Genomic DNA, 13142 nt, shown 5'->3' on the forward strand with positions numbered 1-13142 from the left:
TTAACTTACACTTTAGAACCGAATAACCGGTTATCCGGTTACGACCGCCAAGAAAAAAGTTGTTGTTGTAATCTACTCAAAGAGTACTACCATCTATGAAGTTTTGAAAAAAAATCTGAGAGGTATAGCTAAACTAGAGTTTAGCCGAAAACTAAAATCTTTGGATGCTACATTCTTGCAAACAATAAGAAGCTGACCAATGAAAAATGAGTGGCTTATCGACAAGAAAAAGTTTCCAGAAACGTTACAAGTGCAACCAATTAAAATTGTTAAAAACTACAAATTGTTGAAATCAACAACTTCTGGATGAAAATGTGCATCACATCGTCAGTTTAATTCGTATGCTATTATCAGTTTAAAATGGATATTTTGTGAATTCCTTCTGCTGGAAATCAATTCTAACACGCGGTCCAGTACGTTCCTAATTTCAAATTGCCCGCATGTTAATAAAAGGAAGGAACCAAAAGGAAGGAAATCGAATTATCAATGCAAAAGTGTTTACTAATAATGTTTAAGATATTTAAAGTTTTGTTGTTTGTTTGTTTGTTTTTTTTTTGTTCTTATTTGTTGATATGTTTAATAAGATTATTATTTATCAATTGGTATTGTAGTGTATTATGTAGTGTAGTGTATTATTATATATTTTATTTTGATGAAAATGAATAAATTATACAAAATTCATAGAATTTTGGCTTTGACTTTCAATTTGAAGTGGGGATATCATTCATACAAATTCAGGTTGAAAAGTATTTGCAACGATATTAATTTTGAATTTGACTCGCATCGAAAATTGTTTGACAAATTATTGAGTAGCGATGCATTTCAATTTGAGGATAACACTTGAGATATTATTGCTAATGTGTTGAATTTCACTGTTGAGGGTAATGTATGTTTTTTGTTGGGAACGCGATTTTCTCAACTTGAATATTACCCCTAATCCTTTGAAAAAATGTTTGAAAAATTTTTGAAATTTAGCATTTTTGAAACGTTTGTGTTTATTGGGAAGATATTCATACAACAGTTTTACATCTCTCATTCGCAACTTCAGACCATTCTGGGTTTGCGTGGTCCATAATGTTCATCCAAGCTTTTGTTACATCAGAGTTTTGACATTTTTTAATTTGTATGGAAATTGGCTCTAAGAAGTCAAAAAGTTAACTTATAAATTTCTCTATAAAGTTTATAGAGAAATTTATAAGTTAACTTTTTGACTTCTTAGAGCCAATTTCCATACAAATTAAAAAATGTTTATAGTATAAACATCAGTTCACTTATACAAGACCTAAGTAGTAGTTTTTCTTCGCTGTCAATTTCCGCAGAAATTAGTGGAAGATTAATTATGAGTGTGTACAGATTGTCACGTTTACTGCACCATCGAGTAAGACATAGTAATTTTGGCTTGAAGTTTCCCATTGAAATAAATCCCCTTATAATTTTATGAGCATTCCTGAAAATTGAAACTTTGGAACATTCATCATCTTGGGTATCATCGATTCGCTGTCAAGCTTGCGCGAATGAAGAATTTGGACGTTTGCTACTTTTTCTATATTTACGACAACCTAAAAAAGTTTGATACAAACCATCTCTGATTCAGATATTAGTAGCTGATATCCCAAAACATAATTTATCAAATATATATTTTGGTTATTTGGTGTAGATAATCTTTTGCAGTAAAATTAACGTTCTGATGTTTAATAATTGCGCAAATTCTACACCATTAAGGTATTTAGTAAACCAACACCCAGCGCACGCTTAATAATAGTAACTATTAATTTAAGTCCGGGTAAAAAATGCTCCAATCCGATTGCTACAATCCGATTCAAAGAAGTCAGATCAAAGTCAACATTAACCTAGATTATCAGAAAAACTACTATGTAGAACAATAAGTAGTAGTTAGTTTTTATTATGTACTTGTATCGGGGATAATAAATGCCAATGTTGTATTTGAAACAATGTACTCTGTGGAGATATTTTATAATTCTAATTATTTTTAATGTCGCCATAAAATGCGGGTAACTCGGATTGTAATCGCAATAAACGTACGTAGGTGACTAAACGCCAATCTTTGGGATTCTCGCTTCCCTGTACAAAAGTTGACATATACGAAACAAGTTCTTGAGAACCATCCTGATCTAAATCTGCGATAAGCATTGAGTTTTCCTGATTGTTCAGATCTGGTTGGCATACGACATCTTTTCGATGGCTTCGACAAAACTGTACTATATTACTTTGCGAAGTATTCTCAATTCTTGTCTCAGAACCAATAAATAGGACCAATATTACTGATTCCGTTATCATTTGCATTTTGTAGTTATCCATTAGTACACTGCTACCTGGGGATTTTCGGTTGGTTGTATTTGATGATGTGGTGCTACGTTTAGAACGGGATGATTTGAATTCAAAGTCAAAAGAACTACGTTTGTTAATAGAATGTTCGAATGCATCGAATTCACTATCGCGGACAGTATCTCGTTGATTACCGTCGTTTTTATTATTTTCACCTCCATTTTGCACGTGATTTTGTTTATATGTTTTTGCAGGATTATCTTTAGTTTGACTTTTCGTCGATTTGGATTTAGTCTTTGCAGTCTGTGTCTTCTGAAATGTTTCATTTCCACGCGGATTGGTGCTGCTAGCAGACGTCTGGCCGCTTGATTGCGACTCAGATTTCCATTTCCAAAATTTCATAACAAATCCTGACATGTTTGGTTTCGTATTTTTGAAATGCCATTGAGCCGGAACCATGCCATACATTAGTGGGCTAGTAAAATTTCGAACTGTGTATGCTTTACCATTACGATTTTCACTAAGAATGAATGTGACATTACAGTCTTCGGGACATTTTCCTCGATTCTCTACTATGAGTTCTCGTCCATTTAAAGAGTAAATATTGCGCTGGGAATCTATATCTTTACGCTGGCCGTAATGACGGTGTTGCGATATTTTTGAGGCGGGGACTAGTTGTGCTCCCAATGACTTATTTGTGATCAAAGAAAACAATTCAGCCAACGTTTTAGACCTTTGTTTTTCTGTCTTATTGTAAACACAATTGAATGAAACGGTTTGGGCATTTTCCAACTGTAATTTACGCAGAGAATCACATTCCATAACTTTAAATCCACCACCAATGGCTTGACCAGTACGTCCTGATAATATTCTCAACATATTTCTCTGGTTTAGTTCAGTTCTATTTACAATATCAGTTTTGCGAGTATTTTGGCGATTGGACTGGCGATCATTTGTGTTAGTGCTGGTAACTATTAATATATCCAAGACACCGTCATGGTCCAAATCAGGCAAAATAACTGGAAAATCTAGTGCATCAACTTTTTGAGAAGAATGCTCCCTGCACCGCCAATGCCATTCGCCTGACACAGGGTTAATAGCACCTAGTTCACCATATTCATCCATTACCAAACAATCTGCTCGTTCATTTCCATCAACATCAAGAAGTGTACAATCTATAGCTACTGGCTCGTCTTCCATTTCATCAAACCAGGCAACGGCACCGGAACTACCAATAAGTGAGATAATTCCATTACGCCTGGAATTATCAGATCGAAACTCAGGAAAGAACGTATCTCCGCGATACAAAAATATTAGATTATTTTCCCAACTTCGAACGCCTGTGACAATATTTACGCCAGCTTTCAATTCAATTTTCGTATAGTTATTAAGCCAGTTATGTGTTTTGACACGATCAATGGCTGCCGGACAGGTGCCGCCTTCACTGCATGGTATAACCCATACAAAAATTACCACTGTTAGAATACACAACAACAAGGAGGCCACGAAACAGCATCGCCTTGCCGGTGACATCGGCTCAAGAGGAATATCTTTAGTGCAATCACTGCCTCCTAAAATGGCAACGTTATCGGCATCAGTTTGATTGTTTTCATCAAAAGCAGAAAAGTTGTTTGTTGTATCGCATGGACCTCCATCAGATGTTACACCTACATCTGACATCATGACCGAGCGTAAATAGGTGTTCTGTACGCTATTATTTTGGAGGGGCTCCATTTTATTAATGTTACCTGCAAATAGAAATCGATGTCTTAAAATTTAAGGATATTCGCTGTTTAAACTTCTGTCTTTTATATATGCCCAGCAAAAACTAGGTAATCACAACTTATTACAATTTGCATTACCAGAAGTAAAACTCTCATTACACGTTGCATTACATTGCGATGAGTTACTAACTTATAATGACAACAGTAAATACTTCTCAGTAATTTGTGATGATTATTCTTAAAATGTAATGCAAATGTCGGATAACGACTTAATAAAATTGAAAACACAATTGCATAATTAAGTATAAATATCAACATAAATGAGCATTTAGTTAAAAAAAAGTATATAATCTAACAGTAATTCTGAAGATTTTGCAAGAATTTCATAATAATGGTGTTTTAAATGAATGACTTTGCTATATTATATGGTTGTTTTAGTGAGTTTTATAGTTTAATCATGAAATTAATTTTCGTTTGATGCTGCAGTTTTGGCGTGTGTGTACAAGAAAATTTATATCGTTCCTAATGGACCAAATTTTGTTATTTAATCAAGTAAGCCCTCTTGGACCATACATTGATAGCTTGGAAATAAAGTACAGAAAAACTAAAGAACTAACAAATATGCAAAAAATAATATTGTCATGAGGCCAAATAATTTTTGTTCTTAAAATAGCATAGAAGATGGATTTCTCTGATATAACTTTTTTCCTTGTCCAAGAATGGATAAATTTTTTAATGAAGTTGTTTTGACCTTACAGTTAAGTGATTCGACTTGAAAATTGGTATCTTTACATGAGAAAAAATTTTGTTGGAATATGGACAATTTAGCTTAATAATTCTAAAAAATTCTTTAAAATTAATGAAATCGTCTTTAAATTTGTTGACTTTGTGTATCTAAAAAGCATTAAAAATAGGGGATGTATTTTAATACTTTATTTTAAAGAAGTTTTTACTTGAAACATCGCATAACGTAACGATTCAAATTTGTCTTCTAGTATCAAGTATTCACAACTCAAATTTAAAAGAGAATTTGTATTCGTTAGAATAGTGTTCATTTATTTTATAAGTTCAAATTTAAAAGAGAATTTGTATTCGTTAGAATAGTTTTAAGTTATTTTATAAGTTCATATTCAAGTTGTGTTCATTTTACAGCATTTGTCCATTAGAATCGGTGACAGAAGGATTATTTTCGAGATTTGGACACCTGAGAAAATAAGTGTGAATAACTGTTTACATATTAGGTGATCATATGCTCTTTATACACTACTTATTTCATGACCAAAGGTATACCTGGAGTGAAGGACTTTCCTCCTAGGACATGCATATGTAAATGTAATCCAGAGCGATGTCAATTAATAAGTGGTTATTACTTTTTAAGTAGGCTTACCTACAAAATTACCGGGTAATAAGAGTTTTTGCTGTAAATCAGAAATATTTACAGATTGTTGTCTAATTTTTTTTATATTTTCTTAAGATAGTTACCATGCTCTATAATTGACTCTTCAAAGTTCACTAACTTCAGTTGCTTCATTGATTCAATGATTCTTTTTTTAATCGTCAAAACTCATGCAATAATCGTTCAACACCCCAAGCAAACAGCGACTGACGTCTAGCGAACATCATTACTTGATATTCTTTGAAATTGCAATTTTTTTTGTGACAATTTTAATTCTTTTATTCTATTTCTATCGTTTGTGAACGATTTGCCTCTGTCCATAGTTGATTATAGGATTTTGATGTATGCGGATGATGTGAAGATTTTCTTCTCATATGATATATACGAGTTTTGCTTCCTACGAGATCACCTCAATCGTTTTGGCGACTGGTGTGGGATAAATTTAATGAATTTGAAGAAATGTATACATATACGATTCTCCAGGTCCAGACCTATTGATATTGCATTTGGTATCTGTGGCACGCTTTTGGAGGATGCAGATTCATTCATTAGTCTTGCTAACTTGATGGATAAAACATAAACTGAATTTTAATGGTCACATTGCTACAATGGTGAACAGGGCCTTTAAAGTTCTAGCTTTCATAAATCACTGGGCGAAAATTTTTTCGGATTCTTACCGTTTTAAAGTTCTGTGGTATGTTCCTGTGGCCAGAAACCCATATTATATTCAATCAAGTATGTTAGTAGATACAGTAGAGAAATATACTACAACAGAAAGCAGTCCCCTTTTCAGAAGACTGTTAGCAGTTATTGCTATTATTGCATTAAGAAACTTTTAAGAACTTGAGAGAAAAAGTATATTTTTGAATCTTGAAAACCTTGGGCCAACATTTAAAAAAATGTGAATTTTTTCTTTGCTGGACCAAGAATTACAAAAATATACTTGGGTTAAAGTAAAATTGTGTTAATAGGAGTCAAATATTAGCGATACATCTCAGGTGGCCCAATGGTCCTTTACAAATCGTCTTCCATGATTTACCAAATTCCATAAATTATTTTACCCAGAATAACATTCCTAATTTACGAAAGGTCATTTGTGGTGAGAAATTGTAGGGTGTGGATTTCTCCCCTGCGGCTTTTTAAGAATTTGTGGTTGTGTTAAAGTAGAATTTATTGGATTACATATTTCAATCAATAATATATTTCCATATTTTGCAAATATTTTCTTGATTGTGTAATTAGAATATAAAATAAACCAAATGGCAATTTTCTTTTAGACCCGAGCTTCCCAACCCAATTTGCTTCGCGCCCCCCAAAACTGTAGCAATTTCGTTGCGCCCCCAACCTAAAGGTCGGTACTATGTTCGATTTTCGACTTGAAAATAATTTTATTTTCGCGATTACTTTTTCTAAAACTATCAAAATTATAAATGAAAACAATTATATTTCTGTTAAATCTTGACCAAATCTAGATGAAAAAGACATTGCGTATCAATAGAGTTAAATTATCTGCTTTTAATGGCGCTATTTTAAAAAAGTAACCGCGGAAATTTCAACGCGAAAAGCGAACATAGTACCACCCATATGTAATAGGTACTTTTAGTTAATGTGGTATCACAATGGACTGAACAGTCTAAGTGAGCCTGAATCTTAATCGGGCTGCCACTTTAACCTAACCTAACCACCCTTAAAACAAATTTTGTTTGTCCAAATAAGCAGAAATAAATACTAAGAAAAGCTAGAAATATAATTAACAATAATTAAAAATAACAATGTTAATGAATATTAATTTAAAAGAGTTTATAAATTAGTGGGAAATTTGGCAATTGTATTTTCATTGACTAGATTTTTAATATTTGTTACTATTACCGATGAAGTAAGCCTCAAGACAAATATTTTGACTTTATGTCTAAAAGTGACGAAAATGGTTTCAACATTTTTAAAATTTGTGAATACAAAAGTGGCTACTGGTTCTGATATTTTAGCAAGAAATTTAGCCGTTGCAAATGAAGTGAACGACTAATAATGGAAAACCTACAACAAATTATAGAATTGCATGCAACTTATATTCTTTTCTCATTGTGGTTATAAATTAACATTCGAAATGTACGAATGGTATGCTCTTTTGTAGTATATTATTGATGTTTTGTTAAACTTAACAATTTGTTTTGGTTTATCAAATTTAATGATACAAAACCTGCTCAACCAAAAATGATGCTGCGATGCACTTCAGATATACTAAGACGACATAATATCTTCATTTAACGGATCCAACACTTATGTAATGCTCTTAAAGAACATTGATTTTTTATGCTGAAGAATTTCTACCAGGACAAAAATTATGGTTACAATAAATAGAAACTGTTTAAATACATACCTATAATATTTGGTTCTATACGCTGTGCGTGCGAATTTTTGTACAAATTCCTTTCCAACTGACGTTGACGCTCAATTTGAAGTTTTCGACGGTTTTGCTGGTAAGATTTGGGCTGCAAGTTCAAAGTGTTGGGAGGATTTGGTCTATTTGGTTTGAAGTCAATGATGCTGTGTTGGAGAAACAATTCTTGCTTTTGATTTAGTTGCCTTAATTGCCGATGCTTTGTTGTGTTATGAATTTCTTCCTCAGATTCAGAATCTGACATTGCCTGATTCAATGGAGCATATATGCCCTGATGTTGCGGCGGTGTTTCCATTGAGAGCATTGTAACTGCAAATAAAAGTTAAGGATTACGAATAAATACAACAGGATTGCGTAGGCCTATGTTATGAAAATCAATAAGTTAATTCTAGTATATCATTTACCATAAAATTAGGAAGTTTATCGTTATTGAGTACCGGTGGCATCCACATAATTTGCTGTATTAAAACATATACAATCTAATCTTCGATGAATCCAATTTATATTACTTCGTGATCTTTTTTTCCAAAATTCTAAAGGAAATAGGGAGCGGAAATGTATCACTGTAAATTCTCTGCTTAGGAAATGGTTGATAAAATGTGTAGCAAAGAGAGCACTTATATAGAATGGAGTTCACATGTAACGCCTTGTTGTTCGATAAAAATCACAATGGTTGAATGGAGGGATATGCGCCGTCCAGACTATAAGTTTATCGTGTCAAACATATCCCAGATATTGGCCACACTATATGTTATGCTCGAAGACATAATCGATATTGCAGTTTGTTTATGGTTTCTATAACACAATTATTGATATTTTACATGCGTCCGACAATTCTTAGCATTCGGCCACACTGTAAGATTCTTTACAACACAGACATCCTGTCCGGAAAAACTTATAGTCTGGATGGAGCAATACACATACTCACTGAAAACATAGATATTACGCTTAAAATTGTGAAAGGTATATGGTGAACAATTTTCGACTTTCCAAATAGAATAAAGTGATCGTTTTTCAAATATTTTTCCAGGCACGCTGTCTCCATCGAAAATAAACAAACTGGCTGATAGACGCTGCAATATGTAACTTGCTACTTAAAACTCAACATCGTTCTTTTATTAATGCAAAAAATTATGTTAAATGTGATGAGATAAACCGAAAAATGTTATATTTATAAGAAATTATAAATGTTTAATCAAATCAATAAACCCTGCCAACATTTTTTGAATTTGTGGGCGCTTCTGAGAATCCCCACTACGTCGAAAACAATCATATACGACATCAAAAAGTCGGAAAAGCGCCGTCACTATTGAGAAGTTGTACCACGCCAAGTTACTACGAAAAAGTTTCTCATCAGTGCAATTATTAGGTGCCTATTTAGATCAATTTCGAAGGACGCCAATAAGAACCCCAGCAAAATATCAGAAAAAGTGCATTTTAAGGTAATTGTAGAAGAATCATTGTGGTCAAGTAAAACACGATTGTGTAGATGTTTCCCTGCCAGCATTTCAAAGTTCCATTTCATCCTCATTGCTACCACAGACTCGTAAATGTTTCGCGTCGTTTCGCGGTTTTAGTCGTAGTTTTTTGTTCAACTATAAACTTTTGAATATTTAATTTGATTATAAATCATCTGGTGTATCAAAAATGTTCAAATTTAGGATATAATAGGAAAAATGTAAAAACGAATTTTAGAAAGAATTTGTAATTCCCCTTATTTTCTTCATTTATTCCTTATTTTGGGAACTGTGTTTGACACCGATGGATCATCTATTACTTAGTTATCTATGGGAAATACAACATGGCTGAACAAGAAGGTTAAATCATGGGCCCATATGATTACAAGTTTTTTATTTCGACAAAATTTTAAGATGTCAAAACCATATGTTTATGGTGGTTGCAGCTCTCCAAATGACACTGTATAGCAAATGCATCTAAAACCAACTCACGCATTCATACCCTGCCAACATTTTTTGAACTTGACGGCGCTTCACGTCGAAAACAGTCGTATACAATATCCAAAACTCCTCGCAAAAATCCTCACTATTGAGAAGTTTTACCACGCCAAGTTACTACAAAAAAGTATCGCATGAGTGCAATTATTAGGTGCCTTTTTTAATAAAATTAGAACGACGCCAATTAGAGCCCTTTCAAACAATCAGAAAAAGTTCATTAAAAGAATCATTGTGGTCAGGTAAAACCCGATTGTTTAGATGTTTATTAATTTGATTAAACATTTATAAATTCTTATAAATATAACATTTATACGACTATCAAATCACATTTAACATATTTTTATGCATTAATAGAAGATTGATGTTGAGTTACAAGTTGCAAGTTACATGTTGTAGCGTCTATCAGCCAGTGCTTTTATTCCCAATGGAGGCAGCATGTCTGGAAAAATATTTCGCTTAAAATTGTGAAAGGTATATTGGTGAACAATTTTTGACTTTCCAAATGGAATAAAGTGATAGTTTTTCAGATATTTTTCTAGACACGCTGCCTTCATCGAGAATACAAGCACTGGCTGATAGGCGCTGCAACATTTAACTTTCTACTTGTAACTCAACATCATTCTTTTATTAATGCAAAAAATTATGTTAAATGTGATGTGATAGTCGTATTAAAGTTGTATTTAAAAGAATTTATAAATTCTTAATCAAATTAATAAACATATAAACAATCGTGTTTTACTTGACCACAATGATTCTTTTACAACGATCTTAAAGTGCACTTTTTCTGATATTTTGAAGGGGATCTTATTAGCGTCGTTCTAAATTAGTCTAAAAAGGTACCTAATAATTACACTCATGCGATACTTTTTTGTTGTAACTTGGCGTGGTACAACTTCTCAATTGTGACGGCGCTTTTGCGAGAAGTTTTGGATATCGTATATGACTGTTTTCGACGTGGTGGAGATTCTCAGAAGCGCCGTCAAATTCAAAAAATGTTGGCAGGGTATTAGCTTTTGTTTTTGGTAAGTTTTTTTTTTAATGCGAATAAAACAAGTATTGAATTATTCGCCACAATTTTAAGCGCAATAACTATGTTTTCGGCACCTCATTTTGATTTTTATTTATACACCCAGAGAAATGGTTGGTTGCAATTCGATCATTACAATAAGGAGATAATAACAGTAACCTATTTTTTGTTACAACAATGTTTTAATTATTTCTCCCATTATATATCCAATACAAGTGTAAAAAAGATGACAAAATCAAATAGGAATTCTCATTACTATTCAATTGGTTACAATAACCAATGCCGATAAATTTAGTTTTATGTTGTTGAGCTACCACCAGCATAGTGAGACTTACAGCATGGGAATCAACAAATGGTTAGTATAACCAAAAGTTGAGTATACTAAAAGAATTTTAGTTCAATCATGGGACGAACGCAAGGTAGTTGTTGCAACAAGTAAATAGTAATACAGTAATACCTCGATTTACGTCGTTATTGGTTCCGGAATTTGACGACGTTAATCGAAACGACGTAAACCGAATTAAAAATTGCTCATACTTACTCCTAAGTCCATTTATGTTGTATATGCATGTACATAATAAAAAACTTCAAGAATAAAGGTAATTCAGTAATTTCGGTAAGAATTTCAGAAAAAATGTTTCGATGTCATCATAGTTGATACTTTTTTACTTGTGGAAGGCGTTTCTGATAAAGTGGGCGAAAAAATCGACGTCGTAAATCGAATGGCGACGTAAATCGAAGTTTTGTGGGACAAAAAATTTTACGACGTAAATCGAAACAACGTAAACCGAGTCGACGTAAATCGAGGGATTACTGTATCAACATTGACAATTTAGATGGTATGACGCTACAAAATTTGCAAAACGGGGAACAGCGTCACTAAATTTACTTTTTAATAGTCCGCAATAAATTAAATAATAATGTTCGCATTACCAAGTGTAAACTAGAATTTGGCTTAAGGTAAGTATCGTATCGACTTCGTAAAAACATAATATTATAAAAGTTTCCATAAAAATTTCAGGCTTCATACACCAACAAACACATACTTTTTACGGCAAGCGAGCTTTATTATTGTATTAAGCACCTAAGACGGCTATTCTAAGTTGATCTGTATTTATATCTAGTGGCTTAGGAAGGAAATTTCTGGCAAGTATACATTGAATTAGGTTCTGTAGTTTGACCACATAATAACAATCTAATAACCATCTACCATTGGTGTACAAAAGAATCCCTATAAAAATAGACCAACCCTTTGTAAATTGATCTCTCATATAGATCAAAAACCAATGACATTGTTATTAAGTTGCAATTATGTGGTCAAACTACAGAACCTAATTCAATATATACTTGCCAGAAATTTCTTCCTTAATGCACTTTACAGACTATCAGTTATTCCGGATGGAATGTCGGTGTTTGTAAAGAATCTTACAGTGTGTCGGATCGATACGACTTGTCGGCGATGACTAAATAATCGGTAAATGTGTTATCGATCCCATAAACATGCAGCAGTATCGATTATGCCTTCGGACGTAACTTATAATGTGCACAATATATGGGATATGTTCGACACGAGTACTGTCGTCCGGAATAACTGATAGTCTGTAAAGCGCATAAGTCTCTAGATATAAATACAGATTGACTTAGACTCTTCCTGTATTCTTAATACAATAAAAAAGCTCGCTTGCCGTAAAAAGTATTTGTGTTTGTTGGTGTATGAAGCCTGCAATTTTTATGGAAACTTTTGTAATATTCCTTTTTTATAATTCGGTGCGATACTTACCTGAAGGCAACTTCTTTTCTATGGGATAAACTTTATTCAATGTATTGCGGACTATTATCAAGTAAATGTTGTTCCCCATTTTACAAATTTTGTAGCGTCATACCATTTACCATGTCGATATAAATATTTATTTGTTGCACAACTACCTTACGCCCGTCCTATAATTGAACTAAGATTCTATTAGTATACTCAACTTTTGGTTGTACCAACCATTTGTTGTTTCCCATGATGTAGGTTTCACTATGCTGGTGGTTAGCTCAACAATTTTATGCAGCATAAAACTAAATTTATCGGCATTGGTTATTGTAACCAATTGAATGGTTATGGGAATTTCGTTTTGATCCTGTGAACTTTTTTATGGTCGTGTTGAATGTATAATGGGGAAAATAATCAAAACATTGTTCTTGTAACACAAAAGAAGTTACTGACATCATTTCCTCATTGTACACGCTCACAAAAAATCGCTTCTGTAACATATACTCCCAAACATATTTTGCTTCAAGCATATATATTTTTGGGTATTGCCCAAACATTTATATGTTTGATCTCTTCCAATATATAATATGTTTGAAAGCA

The 13142-nt window shown here is 32.9% G+C and overlaps 1 protein-coding gene and 1 long non-coding RNA gene across 3 annotated transcripts; one reads left to right on the plus strand and one right to left on the minus strand.

The window, feature by feature from the left end:
• Positions 1–1037: 1037 nt before the first annotated feature.
• Positions 1038–1957, plus strand: LOC142221251 (uncharacterized). 2 transcript variants are annotated; one of them, XR_012717973.1, is made up of 2 exons: positions 1038–1123; positions 1267–1957. It is a non-coding gene; the product is annotated as an uncharacterized LOC142221251 (long non-coding RNA). The 2 variants fall into 2 exon arrangements; XR_012717972.1 differs by having other exon boundaries at positions 1044–1123; positions 1255–1957.
• On the minus strand, positions 1884–8390 carry LOC142221249 (uncharacterized). The gene is made up of 3 exons (XM_075290907.1): positions 8209–8390; positions 7784–8113; positions 1884–4034 (listed from the first exon to the last, which is right to left on the minus strand). The coding sequence occupies exons 2-3, from the start codon at positions 8106–8108 to the stop codon at positions 1981–1983; spliced, it is 2379 nt and encodes a 792-aa protein (XP_075147022.1). The 5' UTR covers positions 8109–8113; positions 8209–8390; the 3' UTR covers positions 1884–1980.
• Between the last annotated feature and the right edge of the window lie 4752 nt (positions 8391–13142).

This window comes from Haematobia irritans, chromosome 1 (assembly GCF_050003625.1).
Source record: "Haematobia irritans isolate KBUSLIRL chromosome 1, ASM5000362v1, whole genome shotgun sequence".
Lineage (NCBI taxonomy): Eukaryota > Metazoa > Arthropoda > Insecta > Diptera > Muscidae > Haematobia > Haematobia irritans.